General features: G+C 46.0%; 2 protein-coding genes across 2 annotated transcripts in view; one reads left to right on the top strand and one right to left on the bottom strand.

Moving 5' to 3' along the window:
- calm1a (calmodulin 1a) overlaps window positions 1–9676 on the bottom strand; it is an 11110-nt gene extending 1434 nt beyond the window's left edge. The window contains exons 1-5 of the mRNA XM_080849754.1: window positions 9566–9676; window positions 4426–4456; window positions 3359–3502; window positions 1000–1106; window positions 373–508 (exon numbers count right to left, since the gene is read on the bottom strand). Of these exons, the coding sequence (XP_080705880.1) occupies window positions 373–508; window positions 1000–1106; window positions 3359–3502; window positions 4426–4456; window positions 9566–9568 (421 nt within the window). The 5' untranslated portion in view covers window positions 9569–9676. The remainder of the gene's footprint in view (window positions 1–372; window positions 509–999; window positions 1107–3358; window positions 3503–4425; window positions 4457–9565) is intronic.
- Window positions 9677–11642: 1966 nt separating this feature from the next.
- The window catches only part of nrde2 (NRDE-2, necessary for RNA interference, domain containing), a gene marked incomplete at its 5' end in the record, with an annotated part of 19750 nt that continues 13892 nt past the window's right edge, over window positions 11643–17500 (top strand). Inside the window, 4 exons of the mRNA XM_080849780.1 lie at window positions 11643–11703; window positions 13888–13999; window positions 14519–14707; window positions 16426–16575. Coding sequence (XP_080705906.1) covers window positions 11643–11703; window positions 13888–13999; window positions 14519–14707; window positions 16426–16575 — 512 coding nt within the window. The remainder of the gene's footprint in view (window positions 11704–13887; window positions 14000–14518; window positions 14708–16425; window positions 16576–17500) is intronic.

The raw sequence follows: 17500 nt of genomic DNA, 5'->3' as shown, positions 1-17500 counted from the left end.
CAATATCAATATTGGGTTAAATCAATACCAATATCAATATTGGTTATATCAATACCAATATCAATATTGGGTTATATCAATACCAATATCAATATTGGGTTATATCAATACCAATATCAATATTGGGTTATATCAATACCAATATCAATATTGGGTTGTGTTAATATTGGGTTCCATCTGCTACTCACTCACTCTACTCACTGAGTGAGGTTAACCCTTGACTTAACCATCACGAGACAAACAAAGTCAACATTGAAATGCCTTGAGATAAGTATTGGATGTACGTCCTTGCATAAACCCGTGTGTAAATCCTGACCAAGAAGTGCCCACTGATGTGACTCAAAAAATACTCCAAAGGTTGGGAATCCTCACCTTCGTAGTTGACCTGTCCGTCTCCGTCAATGTCGGCTTCTCTGATCATCTCGTCCACCTCCTCGTCCGTCAGCTTCTCGCCCAGGTTAGTCATGACGTGACGCAGCTCCGCCGCACTGATGTAGCCGTTCCCGTCCTGAGACAGATCAGTACGAGTGTCAGAGGGATGCCACAATGTGTGTGTGTGTGTGTGTGTGTGTGTTATCCAAGGGTAAATAGGTGGTGAAGTAAACCAGTCGGCAAGCAGATGACTGAACCACTAAAGATCAATAGTGATGAGGGGCTACACGTTTCCATTCAGACACATCACTATTAGTGTCTGTACTAATGAGTCCCATACCCGGTCACTCTTACCAGTGCTGACTCATCATACCTCATGCACTAATATTCAAATGTCTGATGAGGGCAATTCCACAAGACGTGATGAGATAAGGACTGTGTAGAGGTAGAATGGGATTTTATTGCAATCATATGAATGAATCAAAATCCAACTAAAAGGCCAGGAAACGGTAGGAACGCTTTTAACTTGCCTATCCCCCCTCCCCAAAAAAACACGTATCACTTCCATAACAAACTCGTCAATGTCCGTGATCTATCACCCCACACACACAGTCTCCAAATTGTCACCTTGTCAAACACTCTGAAGGCCTCACGGATCTCCTCCTCGCTGTCGGTGTCCTTCATTTTCCTGGCCATCATGGTGAGGAACTCTGGGAAGTCAATAGTGCCGTTTCCTGAAGAGAGAGAGGGAGAGAGAGCGAGAGGGAGAGAGAGCGAGAGAGAGAGAGAGAGAGAGAGAGGGAGAGACAGAGGGAGAGAGGGAGGGAGAGAGAGAGAGAGAGAGAGAGGGAGGAAGTGGGAGAGGGAGAGAGGGAGGGAGAGAGAGAGAGAGAGAGGAAGAGGGAGAGGGAGAGGGAGAGAGAGAGAGAGAGAGAGAGAGAGAGAGAGAGAGAGAGAGAGGGAGAGAGAGGGAGAGAGAGAGAGAGAGAGAGAGAGAGAGGAAGAGGGAGAGACAGAGATGACGGTCACATCACATACACTGTAGCCATAAAGATGGAAACAGACACGCTCCTATGGTTCCGTATACCGAGAGTGCTTTATGTAGCCAGTGGCCCGGAGGTTAACTGCACATAAAGACCTCGGACACAACGTCCAAAGAGGAGAAGGAAGGAAGGGGAGAGTGGGGATGTTTTAGCAACACAACAGCGGCAGGAATCTATACAACCATATACACAAGTCAAACTAAATGGAGAATAGATTGAAGAGCCTTGCTTGCGAGCAACATAACATGGTACTACAATATTTTGTCTGGTATCTGGTATGAAGTAAGACTAACAGTGACATTTGATCATATAGACTAGGAGTGCAATCATATAAGAGATAGCTCAATTTCCTTCCGTTTAATACATCTAAAAAGCAACACTGTCTCTGACAGAGCTTGACGGGGACCTATCTTGCTACAGACTACATACATACTTTCCACACACAGTGAAGGCGACAATCACACTGACAAAAAAACTAGCCAACCCTGGCAAACCCTGTACCTTTGAAAGAGCAGCACAAGCACATGCCTTCCTAAACTGGCACTCTGACCAGTGCTTAACTTGCACTTACAGCGTTCACATTCCTGCACTTCTTTTTCTTTTCTACTTCGTTTTATTTTGTTTACTTTTATTATCCTATGTAAAGTAGTATTTATTGTTACACAAGGGTTTCTAATGCTCGTAGCTTGTCTGTTCTCTCCCTTGTATGTCGCTTTGGACAAAAGCGTTTGCTAAATGTTTGAAGCAAATAAGCTTATCAAATTTCCCAATGTCACACTCACTCACACACACACACACACACACACACACACACTCACTCACACTAAATGACTAAAATGACTAAATGAATATGTAAATGAGTGCCTGTGTGCAGATAGGCCAGTAGTAGAAAAGGTTCCTGGTGTTAGCATAGGAGGATATGAGAATGTGATGATCATCTACACCCAGCTGGCCTCAGGGCTTGGCATTCCCCTCTGTGCATTCAACATCCACTGTCTCATGGGACACGAGCTGTGAGTGCTCCCCTGGGTGCTGTGTGTGTGTGTGTGTGTGTGTGTGTTGTGTGAGGGTGAGTGAGTGTGACATTGGGAAATTTGATAAGCTTATTTGCTTCAAACATCAATAAGAGAACAATGCCTGATTCTCTCTCCCCCCACCACACACACACACACACACACACACACACACCCAGCCATGAGTGTGTCTGTATAAACAGTTATGTAATGGTCCATTTCACAGGGGTGTGTGTGTGTATCACGTTATTCCCCAGGGCCATTAAGGTGATTGGCCAACAACGTGTCCTTTGTGTGTGTGTGTGTGTGTGTGTGTGTGTGTGTGTGTGTGCATCCAACTGTTCCTCTTCGCCGCGTGAAGAGTGTTAATAATGTGTTAGTACGTGGGTTAGCAAAGGGCGTAGAGGCCTGCTTCGATTATTCCCCCCGGGCCAAGCAGAGGCAGGGAGCAGCAAGGCAGGCAGGCAGCTAGCTCGGAGAGGAAAGTGGATTACGTAAGGGACTCATGGGCCCATTATTACCTGCACTTATTCAAGCGGCTTTGCTGTATTGTGACCCACATAGAGCTGGGAAGATGAGCCAAGTGTGATGGCTATACACCTCACACATGCACACTACTGGGATCAGCTTTACGCTTGCGTCCATGAAGCTCAACGTACGTTTGAAATCTTCGCTCATTTTTTCCCACTTGAAGTGGACCGCTTACGTAAATATAGGCTGACACAGCAACTACACACACACACACACACACACACACACACACACACATCTATAGTCAATTCTGCAGTCCTGTCTGAAAGACTACCTCAAGACAGGACACAACAACCCCAACAGAAATGTCCCCGTTATGCCACTGAATCCCCCCCCCACCACCCCCGGGGGCAGGGGTGCGTTGCCATAGCGCTGTCTCCTCTCTGGTCCTCCACTCACCGTCTGCGTCCACCTCGTTGATCATGTCCTGCAGCTCCGCCTCAGTGGGGTTCTGGCCCAGCGAGCGCATCACTGTGCCCAGCTCTTTGGTGGTGATGGTGCCGTCGCCGTCCTTGTCGAACAAGGAGAAGGCCTCCTTGAACTCTGTGTGCACAAACAGAGGGAGAGAGGGATAAGTGGACGGAGTGGTAGTGAGACGGGGGGAGGGGGGGGGAGGACAGAGGGAGAGAGGGATGAGTGGACGGAGTGGTAGTGAGACGGGGGGAGGGGGGGGAGGACAGAGGGAGAGAGGGATGAGTGGACGGAGTGGTAGTGAGACGGGGGGAGACGGGGGAGGACAGAGGGAGAGAGGGATGAGTGGACGGAGTGGTAGTGAGACGGGGGGAGGGGGGGGAGGACAGAGGGCCGTGCAAAAGACAGACAGACAGCGAGATAAAGGGAGAGCACCCATCAGAAGGAGAATAGAAAAAGCATGAAAAGGATCAACTATTCATTCATCCTTCAAAAGAAAAAGCTCTGGCAAAAAAAAAAACCCAGCAAGATAAAATGCTGGAATCTAAATCATAAAGAGAAATGGTACAGAATCTTGCTGCAGGAATCTGAGCCTCTCTCTCTAAAAAACCCCCACAAAAACCAAACAAACTAAAAAACCAAAGCATCCATCAAGACTCTAATGCTGTAGTTCACTGCAGGATATGGAGCGGTTTTATTATTGATAAATATTTCATTGCTCTCGGTTGACAGGCTGCATGTCCCACTTCTAGCATCCTGGCAGGAAACGTCAACAGCAGTCTAAATGGATGGCCATCCAGAGCCTCTAATGGACTTCCTTAATCACTAGAATTAATCTCAGACAGCTCTCATTAGCGACTGATAAATAGGCGTGTTAAGCGCTGATAGATGGGCTTAATCAGTGATTGGCCGCCGGAAACACACACACACACACACACACACACACACACAACCAGACAGACACACACACAGCTCAGTTGTATGAATTATTCATTCGCTGACAGAGACTTTAAAAAAACACGTCAAGCAGACAGCCTTTCTACACATGTACTCACCAGCGATCTGCTCCTCTGTTAGCTGGTCTGCCTGTTGGGGGAGAGAGATAAAGAGAGAAGGAGGGAGGGGGAGAGGAAGGGAAGGGAGAGAGAGACAGAGAGAGAAGAATAAATATTAAATCAGGCTTTGCTAAAAGGGGGTCAACAAACTTTTGCATTTCGGATGGATGGAAGCAGACCTTCACCAGCTCTAACACACACACACACACCGAGAAACTTTGAAAGGTGATGTTGGTGATGCACTGGAAATGTTAAAACTGTGCGAAATGTCAAACCACTGCATTGTTCAAGTGGGTTTGACCACACCATCGCTTTCTCTGACGAGTGACCTTCCCATGACTCTCCCCAGCGCTGTGGGGACCACCAATGCTAACCACTTTAAGGTCCGCGCTACTGGCATCTCTGTGAAACAATCTGCCTTTAAATCACTGGGAGTTCCCATCTCCCTGCAGATGGAGGACACAGGTTCGATTCTGGCCTGATGTAATTTCTCCTGTCCACTCCCCACCTCTTCTCACTCTCATTTCCTGTCCCACTCTTCACTAAAAACTATTGATTAAAGGCCAAAAAGCACAAAAATAAATCCTAAAAAAATACACCCTGATTTAAAGTAACGAATCCACATAACTGTTCTTTGAAAAATCTGTGGAGGAATCGGTGACCAAATGGCAAGGTGTCTATTAGTCTACCCAAGCATAAGGTGCTTTTGGACCAAATGGCTTCATGTAAACAGCACCCAAGGTCTCCTCCCTGACTGCCTGTTCCTTCATTCAACCCAGCCCAAGCTACTTCTGATTGAAGAGCCCGAGGCCATAACCCTGTGGCACTCTCTGGAGTCACTGATCTAAGCCTTTTCTCTCTATGCACAAACACAGGGGTCACACTCTCTCCTTCATCAATAAGACAGCAGGTGTGAAAACCTGAAAGTTCTCCATCTTGATAGCAGTCAGGTCAGCCACCAGCTTCGCAGCCTTGGGCTCACTCTGGCCACCCCTCGCGGGCTTGACCCCTCCACCTCCGACCCCCCCGCGACCTGCGCCGCCGGCACCAAAACCCCCCGCGCCGTTTTTGGACGCCGAGCCTTCGAGCGCAGCGCGCACCGTGACCAGCCCCTCGGCCAGCTCGGTGTGACTGGCCTGCAGGCCGCTCTTCAGGTCCCGGAGCTCCTTGACCACGGCGTCCACGCGCCCGTTGGTGGAGTCCACCAGCATGTGCAGGAAGGACTTGTAGTTGCGCTCCTGGAGATCCACCAGCTCCTGGTAGAAGTACTGCTGCTGGTCCAGCAGCTCGTACACCATGGACAGAGTCACCAGCGAGTCCTCATTCACGGCGTACATGGCCGCCTTCTTGGGGTGCATCTTCCTCATTTTGGAGGCGGCTTGGAACAAAATCTTACTAGATTCTCCGTTTACTAATTCTTGCCTTCCTTCCTTCCTTTCCTCTTTTGCCCTCTCTCTCTCCTTCTCTGTTTGGAATTAAATCTTACTCAATTCTCCGTTTGCTAATTCTTGCCCTCCTTTCCTCCTTTCCTCTTTTGCTCCTTTGCTTTCTCTCTCTCCTGCTCTGCGTCCAGAGTGACCGGTTTGAACCCTGCCTGTGGAGGCAGCAGGTGGCCGAGGACAGAGAAAGAGTGAAAGTGAGAAAGAGAGAGACAGCTAGAGAGAGAGAGAGAGAGAGAGAGAGAGAGAGAGAGGGGGACTGAAACAGAGCGAGAGCCTAGCGGCTCACCAGTATTTTGACACCCATCTATGCCCAGGTCTGGGTGGCTGTGGCTACCTCCTGCTGGTGCATTGAGGGCTGCCTTGTATTGGGTGTCTGACAGTCAGTGGGGGGCCGGCTGAGGCCCAGTCGGGTGTCTGGGGGATCAGGTTGGGGGCCCGGTCTCCCGGCCGCAATCTAGGCTGTCAGCGGATCAGCATCGGTTTCACCGACACGGGAAGATCGCTTCCGTGATTTGAGCTCAGACTTGTCCCATTCTGACCCCTCCTTGCCACCAGGAAAGCAGGGGTACGACACTTAAGTGCTTAGGCCAGTCACAGCACAGATTGGGTAGGTTAGGGTGGCGGGCAACAGATAATGTTCCGACAGCCAAATCAAAGGTGTGCCTCACCTGCCCGCCCCTCTGTCCCTACCCGTCTGTCGAACGATCTCCTCCTCCCCTCCCTGCCTCTAGTGTTACCTGTCCTGCAGGGCGTCTCTTTTACCTGTGGCTTACTGGCCCCATCTGTCCACTCCGTATCGCTTCAATCCACAGACTGCTGATACTTAAGCAATTAATCTGGGCTTGCATCATACACGTGGACATCTTTCGGGGTCAAATAGGGAACGCCTGTTGACTAGTTCAACTGCACTGTCCAGAGTCACTTTAGCACACTTGTCATCCCTTGTCTTGAGTCTAGGATGAAGGCAAGCCACAGCAAGATTCAATTCAATTCAATTCAATTCAGTTTTAATAATATAGCGCCATAACAATACAATTGCCTCTAGGCGCTTGCCTAGAAGATTCTTGTGTATCTTGCTTATTTATCGATTCTGTCTCAAAATAGTCCATATTGCGTACGACAGAGATTTCCTTTCAAACTCTATCCAACGAGGGAACCACTATGCTCACTGTCCATTTCTCACCAGACTGGGGCCATGCCTTCCCCTGCACCACAGCTCCAGTGTTGGACTCATGCCAGGTCAGGCGCCCTCCAGCACGCACACACACACACTCACACACACACACTATCAAACACACCATCTACTGCTGCCAGGAATCTGGCCTGGATACAGAATTGCTGCGCAACATCGCCTGGAATCTGGCCTCAATTTGGAGATGCTCCGCAGGCATGAGCTAGCACTTGGATAGAAATACACACACACACACACACACACACACAGCTGAATAGCAGCCCCAGTGAACTGGAGGCTTGTGAGCTGATAATCAGCGTGGTATTGCCACTTTCACACCGTGTTCGCGGGGCAGCCCCTGGGGGGGGTTTGCCGTGGCACTGCCAATGTGACGGAGGAGGAGGGGGTACCCACTGAACCAGCATGACCTTCCTACACACTCACACCCTTGCCTCCCTACCAGTATGTGCGGCTCACACATTCCCCAGCCAAATCCACTAAAGACAGAGGTGAAGATACACCCTACTCCATAAGATCAAAAGCATTTACCATGACACAATTTGGCACACAAACACAGTGAGCATAGATCCAGAACCAGTAGATGACACAAGCATGGAAGATCCCAACTACAACCACTCACCAATACTTTTCCTGTGTGAGAGGGTGAAGGGGACTACTTAATTAGATTTTGCAAGATCTCCCACTGTGAGGGATAGTCTCGGTCTTGGCATTCATTTTATCAACATTTTAGGCATTCAAATGCACAAGATATGCTTTCCCTGCCTGTGGTTATACATGCATGATGCAACCGTGCATTATGTAATCAGTGACCCTGAAGAGAAACGCAATTAAGAGCTTCTACAACATCAAAGAGAGAGGGAGACGGAGCATGTTTGGTGTTTTTCTTGAGGACCCTGCAGACCTTGGAGGATGCACGGCGGCCAAGCTTCTAGACCTTTCCGCATGGAAAAGCACATCAGTTCATTTCGTGGCGACGCACGCCCTCCCATGGCGTGACTCCAGGAGTTGGGTCAGGGACCCCGAGGCCATCGCGGGGACCGGTGGAAAAACCCTGCATCTCTCACACAGGCGCACCGATTCAAAACGGTGAGGCAGAATCTACGACCTGAGTGGACACAACCATCTTTCTTTCTTCCAACACAACCAACTGCACACGGCAGATTCAGGCATGTTCCCGAGGCGCATGCACGAGTGGAGAACAAACCACAAAAGTGCATTGAAAACAGCTTTTGGTGCGTCATATGGTTACTTACACAACGCAATTAGCTCAGCATCCATGGAGATGGCGTAAGACTTCCTACATTTTTGACACAAAACGGGTCGGCGTGTGCTGCGCAACAGCGGCGCATCAAACCTAACGTTACATCCTTAACTATATTGGATGTTTATTAAAAGACGTCGGACAGAATTGGCAGAGATACAACATAATACAAATTAATTCAACCAATCAGTTATCCGACATTATATTAACAAGAGATGGCTAATGTTCAGTGAATCAACTATGGTTTCCAAGAGCACAGGCAGAAACTGTTGATAATAGCTTCCTGATCCAGACTGTCAACAAGCAGTCAGTGGTACCGACATTATCGTACCAATGGAATACATTTAGCGGCCCGCGAAATATTAATAGCCAGCATACGTTATGAAGGCTGGGCAGTTTTTTTTAATCCAGTGCATACCAACATGATTTAGGTGCAACTCCGCGTTAAAAGCATTTTGTTTTGTGAGATTGAGCTTTATGAAAAGCGAACTGTCAAGCGAATACACACCCAACTACTTCATTAACTTTAAAGGTCTTCACTGATGAGACAGAATTTGCCTTACGTTTCCTATGTGGATAGCTAGAACAGTAGCAAATTTCTATTTTTTTGTAGATTTTTTTACAACCAAAAAAACCGCTTGTAGGACAAATTCACCGATGAAACCGCAACTGCTGCCCACTGTCCTGTTCAAGCAGGGTGATTTACCCTCATGAATCTTAACTGAAATTACACATTTTAGTATTGCTCTTGTAACTATTTCACTCGTTTAATTCATTCATAGATGCCCGAATATTACCACTACCTGTATTTCAAACATTTAACATAGCAAAGGTAGCTAGCGATGGCTTGCTAGCAAAGTCGCCTTCTAACTGATGTTGGGCTCGTTCGAAAGAGGGGTGTCAAGTGAAACAGCATCAGAGACGTCTCTTTTTAAAAGCGATTCCAGTTAACCTTAAAAAAAATCCACGATCAGAACAAGTGCAACAGATGACACATCCTAATAATGCGTGCATAACCTTTCAGATGTAAATCAATTATGCCAAAGGGGGAAAACGCGAAAAAATAGCCAAGTTAGCCGAAGCTCAAAATCTATCAAGGAAGCTCATTACTATATACGTTATACAAGATTTCCAACTTGCCACACGAAGTCTTCAAAGGATCTAGTCCTCATTGTAAATGCCTGTACAACACAAAAGGCTGTATTAACTGATAATGAACATTAGGTACATAAATAGGCTACATACCATTTCTGAAGGCGTTTATGGGTCGGTCTTCACAAGCTACTCTACAAGGGCGAGGGTTCTCGTCTACACCTCTATCACACAACCAAAGATGTGTGTCACAAGCGTTCTGTGGGCTATATAAATTCGTGTATTCCTCCGCCGTGTGGCCCGGTTCACTCACTTCCGTATATCCCCACTGCAGAACGTAGTTCATAACCCCTCCCCCTTCTCAACTAGGCTAATGCAGTGTCCCAGTACTGCGCGTAGAAAACATCAGAAAGTATTGAAACATGTGTTTAGCCTACTTGGTGGAAACTGCCTGATCAAAAAACACCCACAAAAAAAACATGCAAATCCACCACACAAATCCTTACCACGAAATACCCTTTGCACAGCAACGAGTTTGTAGATTTTGACATGTAATCTAATTTTCACCTCCACGGCAGATGTCATATACTTAGGATGTCAATTTTTTTGTTTTACACTGTGTTCAACCTTTTATTTCACTTAATTCACTTGAAAGTAGGTTCATATGACATTAAGATATGATATATGATATTAAATTAATATCAAAATAAAAAATGCATTGAGAGGACCTCATTGTCACAAGTTTGCCAAACACACTGGTTTGTTTCAATCCAATTTGTGCAGAGCATCATAACATTCAAACAATAAAAACGTTGCCCTTATTTGCCACAACATAGGCCTACATAGGTATGACCAATTGGCTGCTGGAACAGTGAGTTTTGAGGGATTGTGACAGGACACATTTCTATGAGCGGCCTGCTGTACTAGATTAGGGCTGGAATACAATTTGTGAGGCAATGCAGCATAAATATATTGCTCTTCATGGGCAAAGTCACTATTTCGTGGTATGTGAAACAATGTTCATCCACTTTAAAATTAATATCACAACACAGTTTCTGTCTCTCTCCCTCTCTCTCTCTCTCTCTCTCTCTCTCTCTCTCTCTCTCTCTCTCTCTCTCTCTCTCACACACACACACACACACACACACTAACGTACACTATTATTTATATATTTATTATTTTACCGCAATGCTGTCAACGTCTTTGAATAGACCGTTAAATGCCCTACTGAGTGCAGAAGCCTGAACACTACACACACTTTTTTTTTTTTTTTTTTTTTTTACAATTTGGCACTACGTTTTTTCAGCGGAAGGATACGTAACACGTTGTGGTCTGCTCTCTTTTGTTGATGCTAGAGAAATTGCGGCTAAATCTGTGAGGGTGTGCGCGATTGGTTACTCCAGACCTGCAATAGTATATTCTATGTAAGGAGCTCTGTGATTGGTTACGTTAGATCTGCAATGCGTCAAGCAATGGCGCTCAATTTAGCTTTGGTGGTGGATGGAAGAGTACATCATTGGTAACCATAGTTGGTTATGTTGTGCAGCTTTATAAGATATCAGTGTTTACCGTTCATTGCGATTGGATGTTGTTAGGTTTGTTAGTATGCTTTAATACACAGACAAGCCACACGGTTCTTATTGAGGATGTGTGGTGTAAAGTGATTGGTCACTGGAAATATCACGGAACTATTTGCAAGGCGTCGCGGAATTTAAAACGACAGAGAAGAGACCGGTTCATGGACAAATACTCGTATTTGTGGGACCAATCGAACGTTTTGGTGAATTAATGATGGTCTCCTGTATGATGGTGTTCTGTTTACATCTATTAAAGGCAACAACTTTGCGTTTATTGTACGGTACATTTTTTTCTTTTTTTTAATGTGCGATGTGAAAAATCATGAATTCCCGTTACAGCGAGACAGTACCTATTACAGAATTTCACAGTTGTACAACAATATTAGTTAACGCAAAGAATCAAGAACAAATTTAGCCTACACTCAGGACACCTTAAAGTCAGGCAACAAATTAACGCATATGAAAAAAAATCAATAATAAAACGAAGACAACTAGTGGTTCCTGGTATTTATTTCTTAATGTTGACAGAAATGAATGAGAGTTATTAACTACACTGGAGGATGTGACTGTCAGATCAAAACTAGCGCGTGTTTGGATTGCGACGTGTGACGCAATTTTACTGCGACTGTTTTGAAATTGTTTGCGAATACGACATGGCCCTTTTTCCAGCGTTTCATGGAATATCAACTGAAAAAGAAGACAACTCTCCTAAAGGTATGGTCCGAATTAGGTTGAGTTCGTTTAACTGGTTTTCATTTGTGAACGTGCTATGACTGGTTTGGTTGGAATCTTGGAGATCAGAATAGACTTGAAGTTTGCTCAAACACACACACATGAAATAGAGTTCTGTTACAGTAGTCCTTAGTAAAAAGAATAACCATAAACAATGAAGAAAACAATAGTTAATGTCTATAGACAGTAAAAGAAGGATATGGACATTTAAATGTAGCACTCTTGTAGGTTCTAAACAGTTGACTCAGTCTCAACAAGTTGTCAAGTGTAACGACACATTTATGATGCTTTGCAGTCTGTGTTGACCCATCAAATGAATGAGCTGAATGGTGGGATATGGGTTAAGTGTTCGTGAATTCCCGTTAGTCAATGTTGTCGTTGTTAATTATTAGCCGTGAAACATTTGTTGACCACCTATTACAGACGCGACTAGTTGTAGTAAGGATCAAAGGGGTCCTCCTTATCGTTCGATCAAAACTCTTGGTTCAAAGATGCATACAGGTGTTACGGTAGGCCAACATGTAGCTTACTCGTACCGAAACGTCACGGTACAGTAGTTACGGTGCAAGCTGTTGCACGGACAATACGCGGCACATCCCAGACTGTTGTGTGCATGCTTCCTCGACCCTTGGTCCCCCAGCTCGTGCCTCGGAAATGGTTCCAAGAATAGACGTCACGAAGGACTTCTCATTTCGTTAAATGCTCTCTTAGGAACGAGGAGCAAGGACCTATAAACGAGGAAACAGTGCAGCATCTTTCTGGAATATATGACCCAAGGGGAAAGTCCCCTCCCCTTTCTTCACATCTGTCAGCCTACAGTTTAAAAACAGACAGCGGTTCATGATCAAACCTAAAGAAAATAGATAAACCAGGAAAACATTTTCATGTGCTTGAATTGTCAACAAATATACAGACTTTAATGAAACAGACAATTCTGTTGCATACAGTTAAAAAAAATAAAAATACATTCATGAGCATAATGTGTTAATGGAGAATTCTCCATGCTATGGTGAATTTGAACAACTGTTGGATGGTAGGCCTTCTATTGCGATCAACAGTGTCTACAATTCCCACAGACATTGACAAAAAGTAGGCCTAGTCCTAATTCAATTCAGACTTTGTTTAAAAAAAAAATCAAACTACACACGGTACCTTTAACATGGTGCTTTTAAAAGGTCAATTTAATACTTGCTGGTGTGTAACAGTGGCTTGTTTTTGCACTATAATAACTTGTATACTCTATTAAAGTTGGATTTCATGTAGTAACACATTTAGCCTAGTTTATGGATTCAAATGGAGACCTTACCACTTGTGACTAGCAATTGGCATTATAGACAAAGAAAATGATGATTAATAATGAAATTAAAGGTAGACCTGTCAATGAAAGTCATTGCAACAACCCTACAGTAGAATTGTATGTTTTTATTGATCTTAAAGTCCTTCATTTGTATTTGTATGTATTTTGCAACATTAGCAAAAGTAAAACTAACTGTGATTCGGATTTTGGATTCAGGTTGGCAAACAGTGTTGCCAACTTTGCAACTTTCAGACTAGCTTGACAAGTCACCCATAAACAAGAAAAGAAAAATCACAATAGCAATATTGGAAAAGTGACTCAAGTGCCAAAATGCACGCATTTCCGCTCTAAATGTCAAAAAACGATTTCTCTGTCACACAGTCACAAATCACGGTCTGTCTGTCAGTCATTGGCTGGGAAATCCTGAAAAAAATGGCCTTGACACTCTATGCCTGGCTGAATGGAGAAAAGCAGTATGAGCCCGGTCACTGCAGGCAAGCACTTTGTGACGGTTTTGGTATCTCAACTTTTTCTCCCCACTGAATTGTTAGCTTTTTTCCCCACAAGTCAGTGTAGGCTATGTCCTTTAGTAATGCGGGTGACGGCGTTCCATTTGACCACTGGCTGTATTGGCAGCCTGAGTACAGACGTCAGTGTTGAAACGGATCAACCAAATTGTATTGTGTGTATTGACCTGGAGCGACTGATGCATCTGCCATCTCCTCTGCTGCTGCCTGCATCCCAGTTGGCTATTTTCAGCTGTGATTAATCCTGTACGTGATATCCCCCCCTGGCTGGGTAATTGCGATTGATTGTCCAACTCTCTTTCTCTCTTTCTTTCTTTTCCTCCTCGGTCTCTTGACCAACAGAGCCGGAATGGCTGAGCAATCAGAGTTTCCGCACCGGTGATGCCCTCTCTCTCCATCACATTGCCTTGGAGAAGGCCAAGGAGGCTGTAGAAGGGGTATCGAGGGAGCCCAGGTGATGCAATCTCCCCCTCTCTCTCTGATGTTCTGTTCTTATGCACTGTACATGCAGCAAATAGATGTTAGATAGATAGTAGATAGATAGATAGATAGATAGATAGATAGATAGATAGATAGATAGATAGATAGATAGATAGATAGATAGATACACTTTTATTAATCCCATGAGGGAAATTCAATTGCCAAAGCAGCAAGGTAGTAGGAATAGCATTCAAGTATATACATAAACATAAAAAAATAAATGAATACACATTTGAAAAAGAAATAAAAGAAAGAAATAGATACAATAAATAGACAACATAGTGCAGCGTACATTACATAAAACTAAATGTTTGGTTGTGTTGGTTGTGGTTGATGAAAATGCTTTCCATCCAAACCATAAAGAGTACAGTAGGCCTCACTTAGCTGTAGGATCGTTTTGTACAAATGTGAACATACATTCATTGTGATAATTGCAAGCAAACAATAAGTGGCCTAAGTGTGTCTGACTGTGAGTTTTTTCATGTGTTGTCAGTGATAAGAGCGTTGGCATTATCTCCGAGGCAGAAAGTGAGGATGAAAACGACAGCGGAAGACATAAGAAACGGAAGAAAAAAGACAAGAAGAAGAAACACAAGAAGCACAGAAGGAAGGGAGGAGACGGGGATGACTCCGCCACGGTCTACCCGAGCGATCTGCTGAGGAAGGAGAAGGAGGCGCAGAGGTGCCATTGCCTTACACACACACACACACACACACACACACACACACACACACACACACACACACACACATACACACTCACACACATACACACATACACACACACACACATACACACACACACACACACACACACACACACACTCACACACATACACACATACACACACACACACATACACACACACACACACACACACACACACACACTCACACACATACACACATACACACACACACACACACACACACACACACACACATACACACTCTCACACATACACACACACACACACACACACACACACATAAACACATACACACTACTTTGTGACAAATAAAAGAATGATTAGGTGGCAAAATGCTTGGCCTAAAAATGGTCTGTGTTTAGCAGAGTGTTATTGGTTTAACATTCAGCGCTGCTCTACTTGCCCAAGGCAGATTGATTCAGACTTGTAACTTTTAAGGGCTCAACCCTGGGCCACGGCAGCAGGAAGCTGTGCTCTGCAGAATCACCATCAAATGGCCTCTTTTCCCCCTCACTGCCCTCCCGCTTGCTCCCAGTCTCTCCCCCTCTTTCTGCTCTCCTCCCTCTGTCTATGCCTTCTCCTCACCCAGCCATTCTCTCCTTCAGCCCATCACCTCTCTCTCTCTCTCCTTCTCTCTCCCTCTCTCTCTCTCTCTTTCTGCTCTCCTCCCTCTGTCTATGCCTTCTCCTCACCCAGCCATTCTCTCCATCAGCCCATCACCTCTCTCTCTCTCTCCTTCTCTCTCCTTCTCTCTCCCTCTCTCTCTCTCTCTTTCTGCTCTCCTCCCTCTGTCTATGCCTTCTCCTCACCCAGCCATTCTCTCCTTCAGCCCATCACCTCTCTCTCTCTCTCCTTCTCTCTCCCTCTCTCTCTCTCTCTTTCTGCTCTCCTCCCTCTGTCTATGCCTTCTCCTCACCCAGCCATTCTCTCCTTCAGCCCATCACCTCTCTCTCTCTCTCCTTCTCTCTCCTTCTCTCTCCCTCTCTCTCTCTCTCTTTCTGCTCTCCCTCTGTCTATACCTTCTCCTCACCCAGCCATTCTCTCCTTCAGCCCCCCGCCACCCCCCCTCCCTCCCTCTCTCTCTCTCTCTCTCCCTCTCTCTCCCCTTCAGCCCCCCACCCCTCTCTCTCTCTCCTTCTCTCTCCCCCTCTATCCCTCTCTCTCTCTCTCTTTCTGCTCTCCTCCCTCTGTCTATACCTTCTCCTCACCCAGCCATTCTCCCCTTCACCACCCCCCCACCCCTCTCTCCCTCTCTCTCTCTCACTCTCTCTCTCTCTCCCTCTCTCCTCTTTCTGCTCTCCTCCCTCTGTCTATACCTTCTCCTCACCCAGCCATTCTCCCCTTCACCACCCTCCCACCCCTCTCTCCCTCTCTCTCTCTCCTTCTCTCTCCCTCTCTCCTAGTTTCTCTAGCTATTTTGCTCCGTTCCCTCTCCCGGTGCGAGGAGAGTCAGTTTTAGTTATGACGCTCCTGTTTCCATCACGCTGCATCTCAGGGGGGGGGGGGGGCTCCACTGAGGACTACACTCCCCTCCTGCTATTTCAGACACCCCCCCCCCCCCCTCACTTGTTACACACTTGTTCCGTTGTGTAAGGACCCTGGAGAGGCTTTAGGGTAATGCATAATATTTGTATATTATCTTGTCTTATGTCTTTCTGTTACGGGCTGGGGGGGGTTGTTGCCTTTGCAGACAGGAGGCTCCGGTGGAGGTGGAGCGGCAGGGCCGGTTCAGATGGCTGGATGACCTGCAGTCGGCCGCGGACGGCTTCTTCTGCGTGGACAGGAAAGCGGATTCGGCCAACTGGCAGTACAAGTCCCTCTACCGGGGGGACGTTGCAAGGTGACCCGAGAGTTCTTTTGGTGCGCTGCACACTGCACACACACACACACACACACCCACACACACACACACACACACACACACACACACACACACACACACACACACACACACACACACACACACACACACACACACAACCCCTCTGGCACACAACGCCCTTCCCGTCGCAGCCTCGCTTAAAAAAAATCAAGCTTTCCTGCACTCCTGTGGGAAGAGTGTTTCACACACGAGGCTGCAGCGGTGAGAGGTTGAGACATCCAGGGGTGCATGTCCTGAAAGCATTGGTGCTCAATCGCCATGGTGAAAGACTGTTCAAAATGACAGGCCACCCACCTATCCTTGGATAGAAGTCGTTTCACATCACTGCTTTTGGGAAAACGCACACCCCAGACCTTTCTTTCAAATGTGTGTGTTGGGGTGGGACACAAAATAAAGTTAAATGTGGTTGAAAACCATTCCACAAAAATAGGTTTAGATTAGATTCGATTTTTTTCCATATTCAGCCATCTGACAGGGCCAGACTTTGCTCTGAGAAATATCTGCGGCTGGAGAGGTTGCTATTTAAACGTGCAGGAATGGAAAAAAACTAAAAAAAAGATTTGTATGACCTTAATACCAGTATTTTTCCTTTTGTTGATTTATGGGTCTCTATGTTGAAACTTAATGAGTAGGTGTGTGTGTGTGAGAGAGAGAGAGAGAGAGAGTGTGTGTGTGTGTGTGTGAGAGAGTGTGTATGTGAGTGCGTGTGTGTGTGTGTGTGTGTGTGAGCGAGGCAAACATTGTGAGGTTGGTCACATTCCTGTGCAGGTTTACCTGCTGTCCTCAGAGGAATGTAGTTGAAGGCCACTCGTAGGGAATGCCAGGCTCTCCATTAGGCTGCCCAGCATTTCACACAGGCCAGAACATCTTAGGACATCTCTGA

This window comes from Sprattus sprattus (genome assembly GCF_963457725.1).
Source record: "Sprattus sprattus genome assembly, chromosome: 13".
Lineage (NCBI taxonomy): Eukaryota > Metazoa > Chordata > Actinopteri > Clupeiformes > Clupeidae > Sprattus > Sprattus sprattus.
Note: the sequence above shows the minus strand (reverse complement) of the source record. Positions and strands in the feature narration are given on the sequence as shown.